This window comes from Caenorhabditis elegans, chromosome II (genome assembly GCF_000002985.6).
Source record: "Caenorhabditis elegans chromosome II".
NCBI classification, from domain to species: Eukaryota; Metazoa; Nematoda; class Chromadorea; order Rhabditida; family Rhabditidae; genus Caenorhabditis; species Caenorhabditis elegans.
In genome coordinates this window covers 162,411-175,926 of record NC_003280.10, presented here as the reverse complement: position 1 = coordinate 175,926, position 13,516 = coordinate 162,411, and the positions used below count along the sequence as shown (strand labels likewise).

Genomic DNA, 13,516 nt, shown 5'->3' with positions numbered 1-13,516 from the left:
AGAGGAGAGAGAAGTCATTCAAATCCGGTCTTTTTCTATTTCCCACACCACCAAAAAAAACTTTCCATTTTCGTCTCCATCATTTATCGTTTTGCTTCTAATTTGGCCAATTTTTGTGTCTTTAAATGTATGTTGCGTAATTGATATACTATACATTTGTTTTCAAATGACGTTTTTTTGTTTAAATTCAGCTAAATTTATTGTAAAAATATACCCACATTGTTTAGGTTTTTTTTCAATTTTGAACTTCAATTACATTTTTAAGCCAATCATAATAATTTTAGCGCAATGCGGATAGTTGTGATATCGTTATTTCTGTTCAGCGGAGTTTTTGGTAGAGCTTCTCGTGAAGCCGAGAAAAAGCAGGATACAGTGAGTTGAATACTGAATCAAGGGGGTGCGGCGAATTTGCCGTACAACTGAATGTTGCCTCCAAAGTTGATATATTGACAATATTTAAAGGTAGCATGCGGAGAATTAAGGGATGAATACGTGAGGGTTTGCACAGGAGCCAACACAAAACGACGAGAGCAAAAAGACAAGGACTTTTGCAATGCCTTCGAAAATATTTGTTTTTCGATTCCGGAAGGTGAACCTGACAAGGCGAAAGATGCAGAGGTTACTGGGTAAGAATTTTTATATCAATGCTTCCAATAATAATTTCAGTAATATGTTCTAGGCCTCGTACCGCCGCAATCTCACCCGAGTCAGCAGCAGCGGTGAGAGGGGAGACTACTGGTTCTGCACACAAAAAGACGAATTTTGCACGGTTCTGCAAGGAATTCAAAAATCAATACCTTTATGTTTGTCCGGATCCGTTCAGGTTTGGTCAAAAAGTGAGTTTAATTTTTGGACTAAAAATTATCGATCAAAGTACACTCTAAAAGTAACAGAAACATAGTTTTTGCTCACTTCTTCACAAGATAAAATAGCCTACTTTATTTTAATTCATGTAATCTTTAAAAAATTCTAGAAAACAGAAAGTACATGGAACCTATCAAGGGTGGGCAAACGATATTTTCCGGCAAATCGGCAAATCGTCAGATTGCCGAATTGCCGAATTTGTCTTTATTTAAACTTTGAAATTTTGAAAAAAATGTCGCTTTCAGAAATTGCGAAAATCTAGGTTATTTTTTACAGGCCATTGTCTTCTGTCCAGTCTACTCTGAAAAGTGTCACGTGCCGCTTCCCGACAAGCCAGTGATCCCGCAACGAAAATCACACCGTAAACGTGGCCCGGGCGGTGCTGTCAATCAACTTTGTCGTAGCTATCAAGGATTTGCAATGAATTACTGTAACAATCCTATATTAACCGCTCAAAGCCAATATAGAACTGCTTGCGACAAGTACTGGAGGTTTTGCGGAAAATTCCACCAACAAGGATGAGAAGTTAATTAATTTTTTGAAAACTTTTTGATTTATTTGTGTTTTAAAACATATTCGTTGCAATATCACCTAAAAATAATATTTTATAAGTTAGTTGAAATATTTTTTGAAAAACACAATAAATGACTAGAATGACTAACCTAATCAAGAGAGCACTAATTCAAAAGATTAAAATTTTACACTTGAAGGGATTCTTTATATTGAATAGTTTTGAAAAACCAGTCATTCTCACAACTTAAAAATGACTTGCGAAATTTATGCAGTGCTATTTAAAAATTAAAATTGCGACTCAATACCAAAAACCAAGTATATGTTTTTCAAAGAACTACTTTCCTATGCTTTGATTGTTTATCCTAGTTTGAGAAACAAATTCTGCTGATTAATTTAGATTTTGAGAAAAAAAAAACATTCTCACGAGATATTTCATGTTTATGTGTGGATTCTGGTTATTTGATTTCAAAAGACATAGTTTAGTAAACTAGAACTATAGCAACAATTATTAAACATCAAGGCCTAGGCTCAAAAACCAACATCGCCTTGTCACTTATTCCATTTCCTAAATTAAATCTGACCCCAGAATTGGATTAACTTGTCTAACTTTATGCGCGCGTACTCGTTTTCTCAGAAAGTATACTCAACCTATTTTTTGTTACCCATACCCGCATTTCATTTCCTTTTTTTTAAAGAAACATAACACTTAAATGTATTACAACAACTATTTCTACTCCATTAATGTTAGCGATGACATGGAATGGCCTATAATGGAGAAATGGAACCAATTCCCTATATGGCAGACTACATTGTATATGTGCCTGAATATTCATCATATTCTAGTTTTAATTACAGTAAGACGATTTATGAAGGGGAGCTCATTCTTCTTCTTATTTTTTGTTACTGGTTGGTTTTTTTCTTTGTACAGGGTTTTTTCAAGGCGAATTTTTTCTTTTTTTTTTCAATTTGAAATTTCTAAGTTATATTCGTAATGCTTTATATAACATAAAGTTAAGTTTTTGAACATTGATTATTTTCCAAGCTATGATGCATTTTACAGTTAGTCGTACAGCCTTTACAAACATTGGAAGCCTAATTGCCAATTGTAAATTAGTTTTACATGCAAGACTAATAGAGGAAACAGGGTATAATAGGGATTTTGTTTTGAACGTCAACGGCAAACAGTTTTTGGTGCTTGCGTATTATCCACTCAATTTTAAAATTAATTAAACTTTCATTTGTTTATCCATTTTAATAAAACGCGATGTCCATTGTAATATATTTTAAAAATGAGGAGAAATAATACTGCGGTACCCAACTTTTTCCGTCAAATCGGCAAACCGGCAATTTACCGGAATTGAAAAGTGTGGTTTTGCACTTTTTTTTGGAAATGTCAGAATTTCACTTTCAATTGGCAAATTGGCAATTTGCCAAAAATTAAAATTTCCGGCAAATCGGCAAACCGGAATATTGCGGGAATGGAAAATTTCCAACATATCGGCAAACCGGCAGTTTGCTGAATTTGTCGACAAAAAAATTTTGCCGAACGGCAATTGCAGCCCACCCCTGGTTTCCATTATAAAAATAGAGAGTACGAGGGGTACGTCCAATTTTACAACCCTATTGTATAAACCTTTGCGAATACTAATCAATCACAATTACTAGTTGTAAATGTCTTGACCAAAACACAAATTAAATAGACCTTATCCAAAAATATAAATATTTGTCATCTAGCTATGAAATGATCACTCAAAAACAAAATAACAAATCCTGCGATGCCTAAATAGGTTATTTTTCAATAAAAAAAGGTGCGAGACGACTCTCTAACCGAATAAAATTGAGCATTGAACAAAAGTTTGTAAGCTAGTGTGTCTACACAATTGCACAATTGCAAAGAGTTCGGAAGTTCACAAATTGAAAAGGTCTGAATTTAAGTGCTTCATTCAGGTTGCTTTGACGTCTACTACTGTTATACTCTAACCACCTATAACATATTCAAAAATACAATGAGCGGTCCAATATATATTTGGTTATCACAGTTAAATAGTACTAGTTTGTTTTTCGGATTATTCAATAATTTGTTTGGAAATTGCATGATGGCTATCAATCGGTTTTGTGCTACTTTTTTGTTTTATGAGAAGTGAGTTCCAGGTCAAATTAAGTAATTTGGTGAATTGATCGACTCTAATTGTAAGACACGTTCTGATATTTGTTTTAAAGATGGTTTAGCCAAAGATTATACTTGGAAGGTTCTCTGTGCTTGACAACACAAAATTCTGCTAATTTGCTAGAGCCTCGAAGTGCCGAAAAAGTTTTCTGAGAATTTTTTAAGACACAGACTCGGCTACACCAAATTTAATTTTACTGGAAAACTAACCTATAATCAGTGTATCCGTCGATCCGGGCTTTCGGGGGCTTGAGATCCGCAGGACACTGTCGATGCCGTTCCTCCTGAATAAGTTAAATTTTAATAATGATTTTATACTCCTAATTTATAGATATTGGACTCAGTGTCACATTATATCATATTTCTCAATCACAGCTACAGTGTCCCTGGCCTGTTGTACACCTTATATCACTCGACACCGCGCATTTTACGTGGCAAACGGAAAATGGGCTTATACAAATAACAACTTGACGCTAGTTTTGCAAAGGTCCATAGCGATCTCCATTATTGGCACATATGAATTAATTGGGATTTCGATGAGTTTTCTAACTGCTTATAGACTAAAAATGTATGGAATGAGGAGTAAGAAGAATGAAAAAGTTAGTTGGGTTTCGGTTTTGGAGATGAAGGTTTCAAGATTTCAGAACTTAATATTTGTGACGTCACTTCATATATTAGTTGATATAGTTGCAATGCTAATTATGATAGCTGAATTCCTAGAATGGCAATTTCCATTAGCTCTATTCGCTGTGAAAAATGTATTTTTCTGTATTTCACTTGAAAACAAAATAAAAAGAACTTCCAGGTGTTTCCAGTTACCTATACAGTTGTGATTCTCAACTCAGTCACCATAATTCTGACTAACAAACGAGTTCGCGACGCTTATATTCAGACTTTGAAGTTCTGGAAGAAACGAGTCGAAGATGCAAATAGTTCATCAAGGCAGCAAACTTCTATCCCCGTAACTCTCAAGTTGGGAAACGTTGTAGTTTTTTGAAATTTTAATATTAATTGGGTACTAGTCCTAAATCACCCCGCCACTTTTTTTTTATTTGTGTATTATTTCCCCTCATTTTAATATTATCCATTTTAATAAAACGTGATGTCCATTTTCCATCTTTAGGCTTAGAAATGGTTATTTCCTAAGCCTAAAAATACAAAAACTCCACACGTTTTTATTTGAAAAAAAAGAAAAAAAGTGGCGGGGTGATTTAGGACTAGTACCATTAATTGTTTTTTTTCGAAAATATATCAATTTTTATTATGTTTTGTTGCAATAATTTTATGTTAATGACAAAATTCGAGCATGTTTTCGAGCAATATCACTTCGAGTTCAGTGCAAAATTATGTGCGTATTTAAAGAGTACTGTAATTTCTTTTGTTTGTCGATAAATTCGGCAAATTGCCGGTCTTATATTACAGTACTTTTTAAAGACGCAGTAATTTTTGCATTTTACAGGATTTTTTGTCGTGTCGAGGCTCGGTATTGTATTTTTGGCACAAATTATCTTGTCTGGGAATAATATTTTTGACAATAGTTTTCGAAAAATCAAATAAAATATTCTGGTCAAAAAAATCATTGAATCAGGAAAATTCTGGAAAAGCAAATTAATAAATAAACTTAAATTTTAGTACAAAAATATATTTTGCCAGCTATTTTCATTGACACCCAAATACTGCGTAAACTCCGAGGAATTGTCTTCGCCACGAGGAACATGCCGTTACCGAGAAAACGTTTGAATTTTAAAACAATTAAATAATAAAAATCTCTTATTTAGGCTATATTAGAAATGTACATGAAAATGAAATGATACAAAATATTATGAAAGAATGCTTTAAAATAAATATTTGACTAGAAAAAAGTTTGCAGAAAATTTTTTTAAAATTGGCAATACTTCAGAGGAAAGGCAAGAAAATCCCGTTTCGATTTGTTTAGTAGATTGCTTTTTTTCTGAAAATTTTTGAAATTAGAAGAGGAGTAGAGTTTGTAATTATTTTGCTTAAATTGACTAAAACTAGTCCAAAACCATCGAATTTCATGATGAGACTTCACAAAAAATGTTTATGGCATATCGAATTTTCGAAAAAAAAACCAAAGAAAAGTGGGCAATATTTCAAATTTCGTTTTGGACCAGTTTTAGTCTATTTAAGCAAAATACCCACAAATTATACTCCACCTTAAAAAAGGACACAATAAACATTGAGTTGAGCTTCATGCACACAAATACACAATTATTTTATTCGTCACCTTTAAACACTGTCAAGGACAACATAAATAAACGCAAAATTTGAAGGGGGAAAAACATATACCAAAAATTCAATTTTTTGTTGAGCAAAGTGGACACAAGAAAGCTTATAAAAACATAATACATATATAGCCATGCTTTTTGGAATTTGTTTTCGAAAAGGCAAGATATAAATGGGAAGGAATTTCGAGAGAGAGAGAGAGAGATAAAAGAATGAAAACATAAAAACGTGGCAAACGGGTGTGTGATAGTGGACAAGAAACGTGCGCGCTAGTTCTGGGACATATATTTTAAAGGGACAAGAACTAATACAAAAAATTAGATATAAATCTGCATATGTATTAAAAATAGATGGACATAGACACAAAGTATAGCCGAAAGGACACGATATCTAGATTATATAAAAGGGTGGTGATGAACCTTTTTTCTCTGGATTTCAATCCAAAAAATGATACTTTTATCGATTGTAAGGATTTCCACGATCCACTTTCAACTGTACTTTCAGTCGTTTCGAACCAATTTGGAAGCCGTTCATTGCAGAAATTGCGTTTGTAGCTGACTGAGCGTTCTCATACGAGACGAAACCTGGAAATTTTGATATATTTCAAAAATTGGGCAACAAGTTGTTTATTTTTGTAAATTTGTTGAACATCGACAGGGGTGGGCGGCAATTGCCGTTCGGCAAATATTTTTTGTCGACAAATTCGGCAAATTGCTGGTTTACTGATTTACCGATTTACCGGGTGCATTTTGAAATTTTTTTCCCATTTTCTTTAGATATTTTTATAGAGTTTGCTTATTTCTCAAAATAGATGTTGGAACATTCATAGGATGCGTACAATTTTGCCGATTAAAATTGAAATTCTGAAGTTTCCAAAAAAATGTGTAAAACCACAATTTGCCGTTTTTCCGGCAAATTCGGCAAATCAGCAATTTCTCGGAAGTTTTAAATTCCGGAAATTTCAATTCTGGCAGTTTTCGTTTGCCTTTTTTACAATAAAAAACTAAAAATGTTTCAATTTTCCCTGAAAAACTACAATTTTTTTAGATTTTTTTTTGACAAGAAAAAACTGAAAATTTTCGAATTTTTTTTCTGAAAAAGATAAAACTCACCAAAGCATTTCGACAAATTCGTGACTTTATCGATGAAAACCTTCGCCGACAGTATTCCACCAAACGGCGCAAACGTATTTATCAAGTCACTGTCTCCAAAATCTTGTGGTAAGTGATATATGAAGAGATTCGCACCGTCTGGACCCTTTACGTCACCGTTTCCAACCATTTGAGCTGCTGAGGTTGTGGCCTGCACGCCAACGCCGCCGGTTGCTTGAAGATTTGCAAGGACTGAAATTTCCTATTTTTCTTACAATAAACAGTAAAACTGAACATTTTGAATTTTTAGATTTTTTTTCGAAAAACACCAAAAATGTTTTAAATTTTGACTCACGTGCATATTGCTGCATAGCCTGGAAATGATCCAAAGCGGCGGCTCCTCCTGCAAATGGGGTCAACGCAATCTGTTGATGATTGGCGAGCGATGCAGCGACTGGTGATGTAGTCTTTGCACCAGCCATTCCACCGGCAAGTCCTGGAACTTTATTTGAGGTGAAAAATGAATAGGTAATGAGCCTAATGGTTAGAAAGGTGGTGCGGAGAAGCTTATTTTAGGAAAATAGGAAAATGCATGCAAAGTTGCTTCACACCTAAAACCGTAAAGCGTTTGGAAATAGAAGTAATATGTACCATAGGCCGCGGCAGTCGCAGGAAACCGTTGCTGCAAGTAAAGCTGAGCTGGGTGACGAGGAATCAAGGGCCCATATCCATATTGAGCCATTTTAGACGTCGGTGTCAAACGATTGTTCATCACATTGTTGTCATCCGACGATGAGTCAGTGGCATTTGAAGCAGAATCCGGTGACCCTGTTGAGTAGTTTGTCGAGTATTGATGAGCAAGAAATAGTCCTGAAATTGATGCAAGCATGGGATAGTAATAGGTTAGAAAAAATGTGGAGAAATAGGTTAGATTATGGAAAAAAGCTGTAAGGAAACACGCACACTGCAATTGAGAGAAAAAAGTGCTAAATTCTACCTTGTTGCTGTTGGCTTGGAGCGCCCTGTTGCACGGCGAACCCTTGGAGTGCCAGCATTTGCTGTTGATGAGCAATCTGTGCCATTGTGATAGCGTCGAATTGATTTTGAGCAGCCATAGCTGGATTTCCAAGCAATGGGTTACCTGCAAAAACTTTTATCGGATAACTTGAAGCTGCACAGGACGGAAAAATCAAACCCCAATAAAAGAAAACACACTATGCACTCTTTGCATTCAATTAATTCAACATGCTATGTTATATTAGCGGATATAAAACGCTACTGCCGAAACAAAAACAACCTATTCGTGAATTTAGCTAAAAAGGTAAATCGTTCTGTTTCGACAAATTTGCGCGTCAATTGTGATGCATTACATCGGTGTGTCTGCAAACACCGAATGCGTCATACTTAACGCACAAATCTTTTTTTCGGAAATATTGTGTTAGTAAGAAGGATGATTCACACAGTAGGCTATCGAGAACACAGTAAGCGAAAATTCCGTCCAATCAATCAATCCACGTGGCAAATGAGAAAATGAGGGGGGTGAGCAACCAAAATAGAGATTAAGCACACAGTAGTGTCCACATTCCGACGAGAGGGATACGAGAACACACACTTCATATATCATCCACAAGGCAACCTTCAGAAGCCTAATTTCCCACCTAAACCTTGTTGCTGCGGATGTTGTTGTTGTTGTTGTTGCTGTGATAACTGCTGCTGATGCTGCTGGTGATGATGTGAAGCCGACGATGAGGTTGATGACGTGGCAGTCGGTGCCGGTGACGTCATCAACGCTTGGTGGCGTGGCTTTTCCGATGAGGACTTTGCCGACGCGTCGTCACCGCCTTCGGTTAGCTTGCCGAGCGCAGAGAGCACTGAATCGGATATTGCGACCGTGGGTTTTTTTCAGTTTTATTATATTTTATTGAACTACGTGTACAATTTTTTAATGATTATCAACTAAGTTTACCTGTTCCCAAAATTCCTAAAACATTTTGTTGCTGTTGGTGCTGCTGTTGTTGTCCCTGTTGTCCGTTGATAAGAGACAAAAGTGAGGCTACTGCTTGATAGTTTTGTCCACCGCCGAGCTGAAACTTTTGATTTGGTTTAGGAACAAAATATTGATGTTTTATAATATTTTACCTGCTGCAACAGCGCCGGATTCAAGTTTTGAAGCAAGCTTGCCGCGCCTCCTTTCGGTGAACCGGCTCCACTTCCAGTGATCATTGATTTCGTCTTCACGTCTTTGTCTTTTTGAGTGTCAGCGAACTTTACAACAAGCGGCGCTGAGCATCCCTGCAATATTTGATTTAAAAATTAGAATTCTATAGAAAGAACCTATAAAAATTGTAATTTTTGAATAATGATGAAGGAAAAAACTACGTTTCTAAACATATAATCTAAATTTGTAAATAAAGCATGGGAAAATATATGACTTTGAAAATTCAACACTCAACATGGAAACCACATTCATAAGAAAATTAGTGAAACTGCTTTAAATTTTGACATTACCTTTTAAACTTCAGGAAAAATGCAATTTATTTTTATTTTTAATTTCATAATAACTATAGTAGTTAATATTTTCTCGTGACGAATTTTTATTGCTTTATTAGTCTCAAAATTGTCTGAACACACCGAATTTAAAAATGAAAATTCTCGAAAAGTTCTCGAAAAAGTTTTCAGACAATTTTGAGTCTAATAAAGCAATTTTAAAGACACTAACATCTTGACTACACTATCCTTAATGAATAGAATTGGTAAAACACACTTTTCCGTTTAACTTTGACAATTTTCAGAGATTTTAAATTAAATTTAGAGTTTACAGCAGAAGGGTTCCCATACATACAAGAAACATATAAAAATAAATATAAAAAAGAGACAAAAAGCTATATGCGAACCTCCATCGTTTGCGAGTGATGCATTTCTTTGGTGGCGACGACGGCACAGCTGCGGTTTGTGAACGTTACAAATGCACATCCTGTTGGAGAAAAAACAAATATGAAAATATTGATTAACATTTAGAGATAGAGGAATCATCGACATTGGGTATATGTTGTGTGAAGCCAATTTCAGACTTCAAACTTTTATTTCGACACTCACTTGTTACTTTTACATAGAATACCAGGGCAAGAAAATGAAACTTTCATTTTTTTCGAAAAAAAAATCAGGACGTTACTTTGATTTTGTAGAACAGAAATTTGTTTTTTTTGTAATTCACACGTGGCAATTTGGTCTGAAAATTATGATTTTTTTTTTTTTAATTTTTTAGTCGAAATTTTTCAAAAACGTTGGGGTACTGTAGTCGGTTTATATTAGCTTTTGAAGCTACAGTAACCCAAAAATTTTGACATATTTAGTTTTCGAAAGTTTAACTTTGTTCAATATCGATCGAATATCGGCATCGAATATCGATAATCGAGGATTTATCAAGATAATTGAATAATCGGAAAATTGGATAAAAATTTCTGAAAAAAATCCAATTTTAAATAACTTCTATTTTTGACTCTCATTAGGATCAACATATTTTTGATTTTCAATTTTTTAAAAATTTATTTTAAAAATACCGGAAAATTGAAAGTTTCGTTAAAGCTAGGTATACTAACTTTTTCCGAAACATTGCTCTTCAAATTCACAGCTTTTTATAATTTTCTAACTTCTAGCCAAAAATGTCCACCTTTTGGGTTACTGTAGTTCAAAACTCAAAAGGTCAAATCAGGGGTGGGCGGCAAACGATTTTTCCGGCAAATCGGCAAATTTCCAGAAATGAAAATTTCAGGAAAGTCGGCAAATTGCCGGAATTAAAAATTTCCGGCAAATCGGCAAACCGCAAATTGCTGGAATTGAACATATCTGGTAAATCGGCAACCGGCAACCGGCAAAAATTTGCCGCACACTCCTGATACACACCACGCATTTTTTTGAGGGTACTAGCCAAAAATTTCAAAATGTTGGGTTTAAAGTCATACATCCAAATTTACCAACTTTGTTAGAAAATGTTCTAAACCCTGTGACAATCGTATCAAGACCATTTTGCCACGTGTAAATCAGCTCAATTTCGAATTTCGGAATCTTCTTCTTCTTCCCACCTTTTCGCTCAACATGCATGACACAGAAAATGATGAAAACATAGAGAAAATAGTAAAAAAGAGCATAGAGACAGGTAAATATTTTTACACTTTTTTGAAAAAGATACCCTACTTAATGCGCCCTTCCCCCACTTACCTCGACTTTTTCCGTCCTGATCACGAAGCACACTACAATCTTCAATATGGCCGAATTTGGCAAAAATCTCACGCAGATTCTCCTCGTTGTGCTTCTTGCTGAGCTGGCCGATGAAAAGTTTTCGTTCTGAAATAAATTATTTCTTGTAATTTTTATACTATTTTATATTTATCAGTAAATTACCATTTCGGTTCTCAGTATCAGCTGGTTTCATTTGTACCGGATGATGCATTCCTTCAATAACCTTTATATTGTGAAGGGCTCCTTGAGCCTCTATCGCGTCTTTTCTGTGATAAAATGTGACAAAGCAGCAGCCTTTGCTAGCTTGTGTCGATTTGTCACGGAGTATGTTACACGAGAACACTGATCCGTACTTCTCGAATAATCGCCGACAGTCTGTCTCGTTCCACTGGCGAGGGATCTGCAAAATTTGTATTGCGTTGAGTTTGAATTTTAAAATGTCATTTTTCTATTAAAATAATTGATTTATGGAATTATTCAAGTAGTGTCGCGAAATGTATTGAAATACAGTCTAATTTTATTTCAATAAATTTCGTGATATTTCGCGACACTATTTGAAAAACCCCATTATTTGTTGAAAATTGATGTAATTTAAAGGTGGGGTACCGAAATCTGAAACTTTGCTTTTTCAAACCCAAAATGACCAAAAACTATCAAATTTCGTAATGAGACGTTTTGAAATTTTCTCAAAAACAGAGTTATGGCGGTTCAAAGTTCTGCAAAAAAGGTCATTTCCAGCTAAATAACTTTTTTTTGAGAAATTTTCAAAACGTCTTATTACGAACGAAATTCGGTAGTTTTGGGCTATTTTGGTTCTAAAAAATCAAAGTCTCAGATTTCGGTACTCCACCTTTAAACTTTCAGAATAATATGATTTCTATCTTTGGGAAAATCACGAAAAATATAGATGTTGGCTACGTGTTTGAAATGACAAAAAAAATATGAAATATGACTTGCAATATTATTCCCACGATTTATTATTGTTCGAGAGAGCTATGAAATTCCCATAAAAAGCCACATGTCATGTGGATATTTGATTCATTCTTTTTCACAAAAATTCAATACACATACAACTGTGTTAATTTAAACCCTACTCTCCGCAAAAGTCCATATCTTTCCCCTTTTTGTTGTTGCCCTACTTTTCTCTATCATCATTACTCTAAAAAATTGATGATCATTGTCCGTCTTCATCAATTTGAGAATGCCCTTGAGTCGAGAAAACCTCCCTCATCATTTATATGGTAATGAACGCGTATGAAAAAATAAGGGGGTCGAACCCAAATAGACACAAATCCAATACCCCGTCTCCTCGTTATTCAGTTTTATCAAATTTGTGTAGTAGTAGTGAAGTGTCTCAGTAAATGGATGAGCGGGGGGAGTCTCATTGTGTGCATGTATACATGAAATTGAATCGAATTGGGAGATTGGGGTGAGCCAATTATGCCCACTTTTCGAATAAAAGTTTGAGAAAGTATGATTACCTGGCCGACGAACATCTTGATCGCATCTGTGTCTGGCTCCGATGGGGACGGTGACACGTCGTTGTCCGCTGCCGTGGATGGTGTTGTGTCCTTGGCATTAATGACGGTGGACTCCGCAATCGGAACGACTACTGACTCCATTTTTGGTACCACTAGAACTGCTGGTAGCACAGCTCCGCTCATATCATGGAAGGATGAATTTCGGAAGGTTGAGATTATGGTGGTGTGAGGAGATGTGTCTGAAATGGAGAAATTTTTTTTTAAAGTATGAAAATGATGAAATTAACAAAGAGTGTTAAAAGCAATGGAAATGCACGAATCTAGCAGTTTCATGGTCAAAACTATAGAAAAATCAACTATACGCATAAAAAGCAATAACTTTGAAGCAAGGTAATTATCAAAGCGAAAGGTATTTTATCGATAATAATATTGCTTTATAGGTTGTAAAAATATTGTGAAATATAAGCCGTATATTGAAAGAGAAGAGAGATCGTCAAATACTTTTGCCAATTCTACATAACATTTTTTTATTAAAAGTTAGTGCCAAAATATGGAAAAATCCTTATTATATTTTCAGATCAACAACTACTTCATTTCAGAACGAGTTTTAAATTAACAATTTTGGAACAACATGCCGTAATCGGTCATTTTAGATCTAATATGTTTATACGTTTCAAGAGCCATTATAGATATAGATTTCCAAAACTGATATATTTTTCCGAGGGAAACATTATTAGAGCTGTATACTTAAAAATCGAAATAGAAAGCGAGAACAACTAAAACAGTACTATTATCGATGAAATACCTCTTTGTCTGCCTCTTGCCTCTCTGATACCGCGCCGAGAAGGACGGTATTAACGGTGATTAAGACATTTGGAAGACGAGAAGAAGGACGGGGGAGAAAAAATGTTGTG

General features: G+C 34.9%; 3 protein-coding genes across 22 annotated transcripts; 2 read left to right on the top strand and 1 right to left on the bottom strand.

Moving 5' to 3' along the window:
- Positions 1-284: 284 nt before the first annotated feature.
- Positions 285-1,526, top strand: T01D1.3 (BPTI/Kunitz inhibitor domain-containing protein). Its single transcript, NM_061274.7, has 4 exons — positions 285-372; positions 463-626; positions 680-836; positions 1,141-1,526. The coding sequence occupies exons 1-4, from the start codon at positions 289-291 to the stop codon at positions 1,384-1,386; spliced, it is 651 nt and encodes a 216-aa protein (NP_493675.1). The 5' UTR covers positions 285-288; the 3' UTR covers positions 1,387-1,526.
- A 621-nt stretch (positions 1,527-2,147) lies between these two features.
- On the top strand, positions 2,148-5,081 carry T01D1.7 (Serpentine receptor class gamma; the record flags this gene model as incomplete). The annotated part of the gene is made up of 5 exons (NM_001027126.4): positions 2,148-2,283; positions 3,325-3,517; positions 3,876-4,143; positions 4,189-4,302; positions 4,350-5,081. The coding sequence occupies 5 exons, from the start codon at positions 2,148-2,150 to the stop codon at positions 4,539-4,541; spliced, it is 903 nt and encodes a 300-aa protein (NP_001022297.3). The 3' UTR covers positions 4,542-5,081.
- Positions 5,082-5,295: 214 nt separating this feature from the next.
- Positions 5,296-13,504, bottom strand: etr-1 (RRM domain-containing protein; the record flags this gene model as incomplete). 20 transcript variants are annotated; one of them, NM_001381293.1, is made up of 13 exons in its annotated part: positions 5,300-5,495; positions 6,211-6,375; positions 6,904-7,134; positions 7,238-7,378; positions 7,534-7,752; positions 7,880-8,023; positions 8,849-8,966; positions 9,022-9,174; positions 9,777-9,856; positions 11,101-11,226; positions 11,284-11,521; positions 12,603-12,841; positions 13,408-13,504. In NM_001381293.1, 11 exons carry the CDS (start codon positions 12,783-12,785, stop codon positions 6,248-6,250), a joined length of 1,761 nt encoding a protein of 586 aa, NP_001367870.1. The 20 variants fall into 20 exon arrangements, 19 of the variants coding, with proteins under 19 accessions (NP_001379970.1, NP_001431062.1, NP_001370740.1 ...); NM_001444146.1 differs by lacking the exons at positions 7,534-7,752; positions 13,408-13,504 and adding an exon at positions 8,541-8,753 and having other exon boundaries at positions 5,297-5,495; positions 6,246-6,375; NM_001381291.1 differs by lacking the exon at positions 13,408-13,504 and having other exon boundaries at positions 7,880-8,032; positions 12,603-12,826.
- Between the last annotated feature and the right edge of the window lie 12 nt (positions 13,505-13,516).

Bases quoted from the DNA above. Each gene is read 5' to 3' on its own strand.
- T01D1.3 (NM_061274.7), top strand. From the start codon at position 289: ATGCGGATAGTTGTGATATCGTTATTTCTGTTCAGCGGAGTTTTTGGT. The intron at 627-679 runs GTAAGAATTTTT...AATATGTTCTAG, and splicing joins AAAGATGCAGAGGTTACTGG to GCCTCGTACCGCCGCAATCT. The intron at 837-1,140 runs GTGAGTTTAATT...TATTTTTTACAG, and splicing joins CGTTCAGGTTTGGTCAAAAA to GCCATTGTCTTCTGTCCAGT.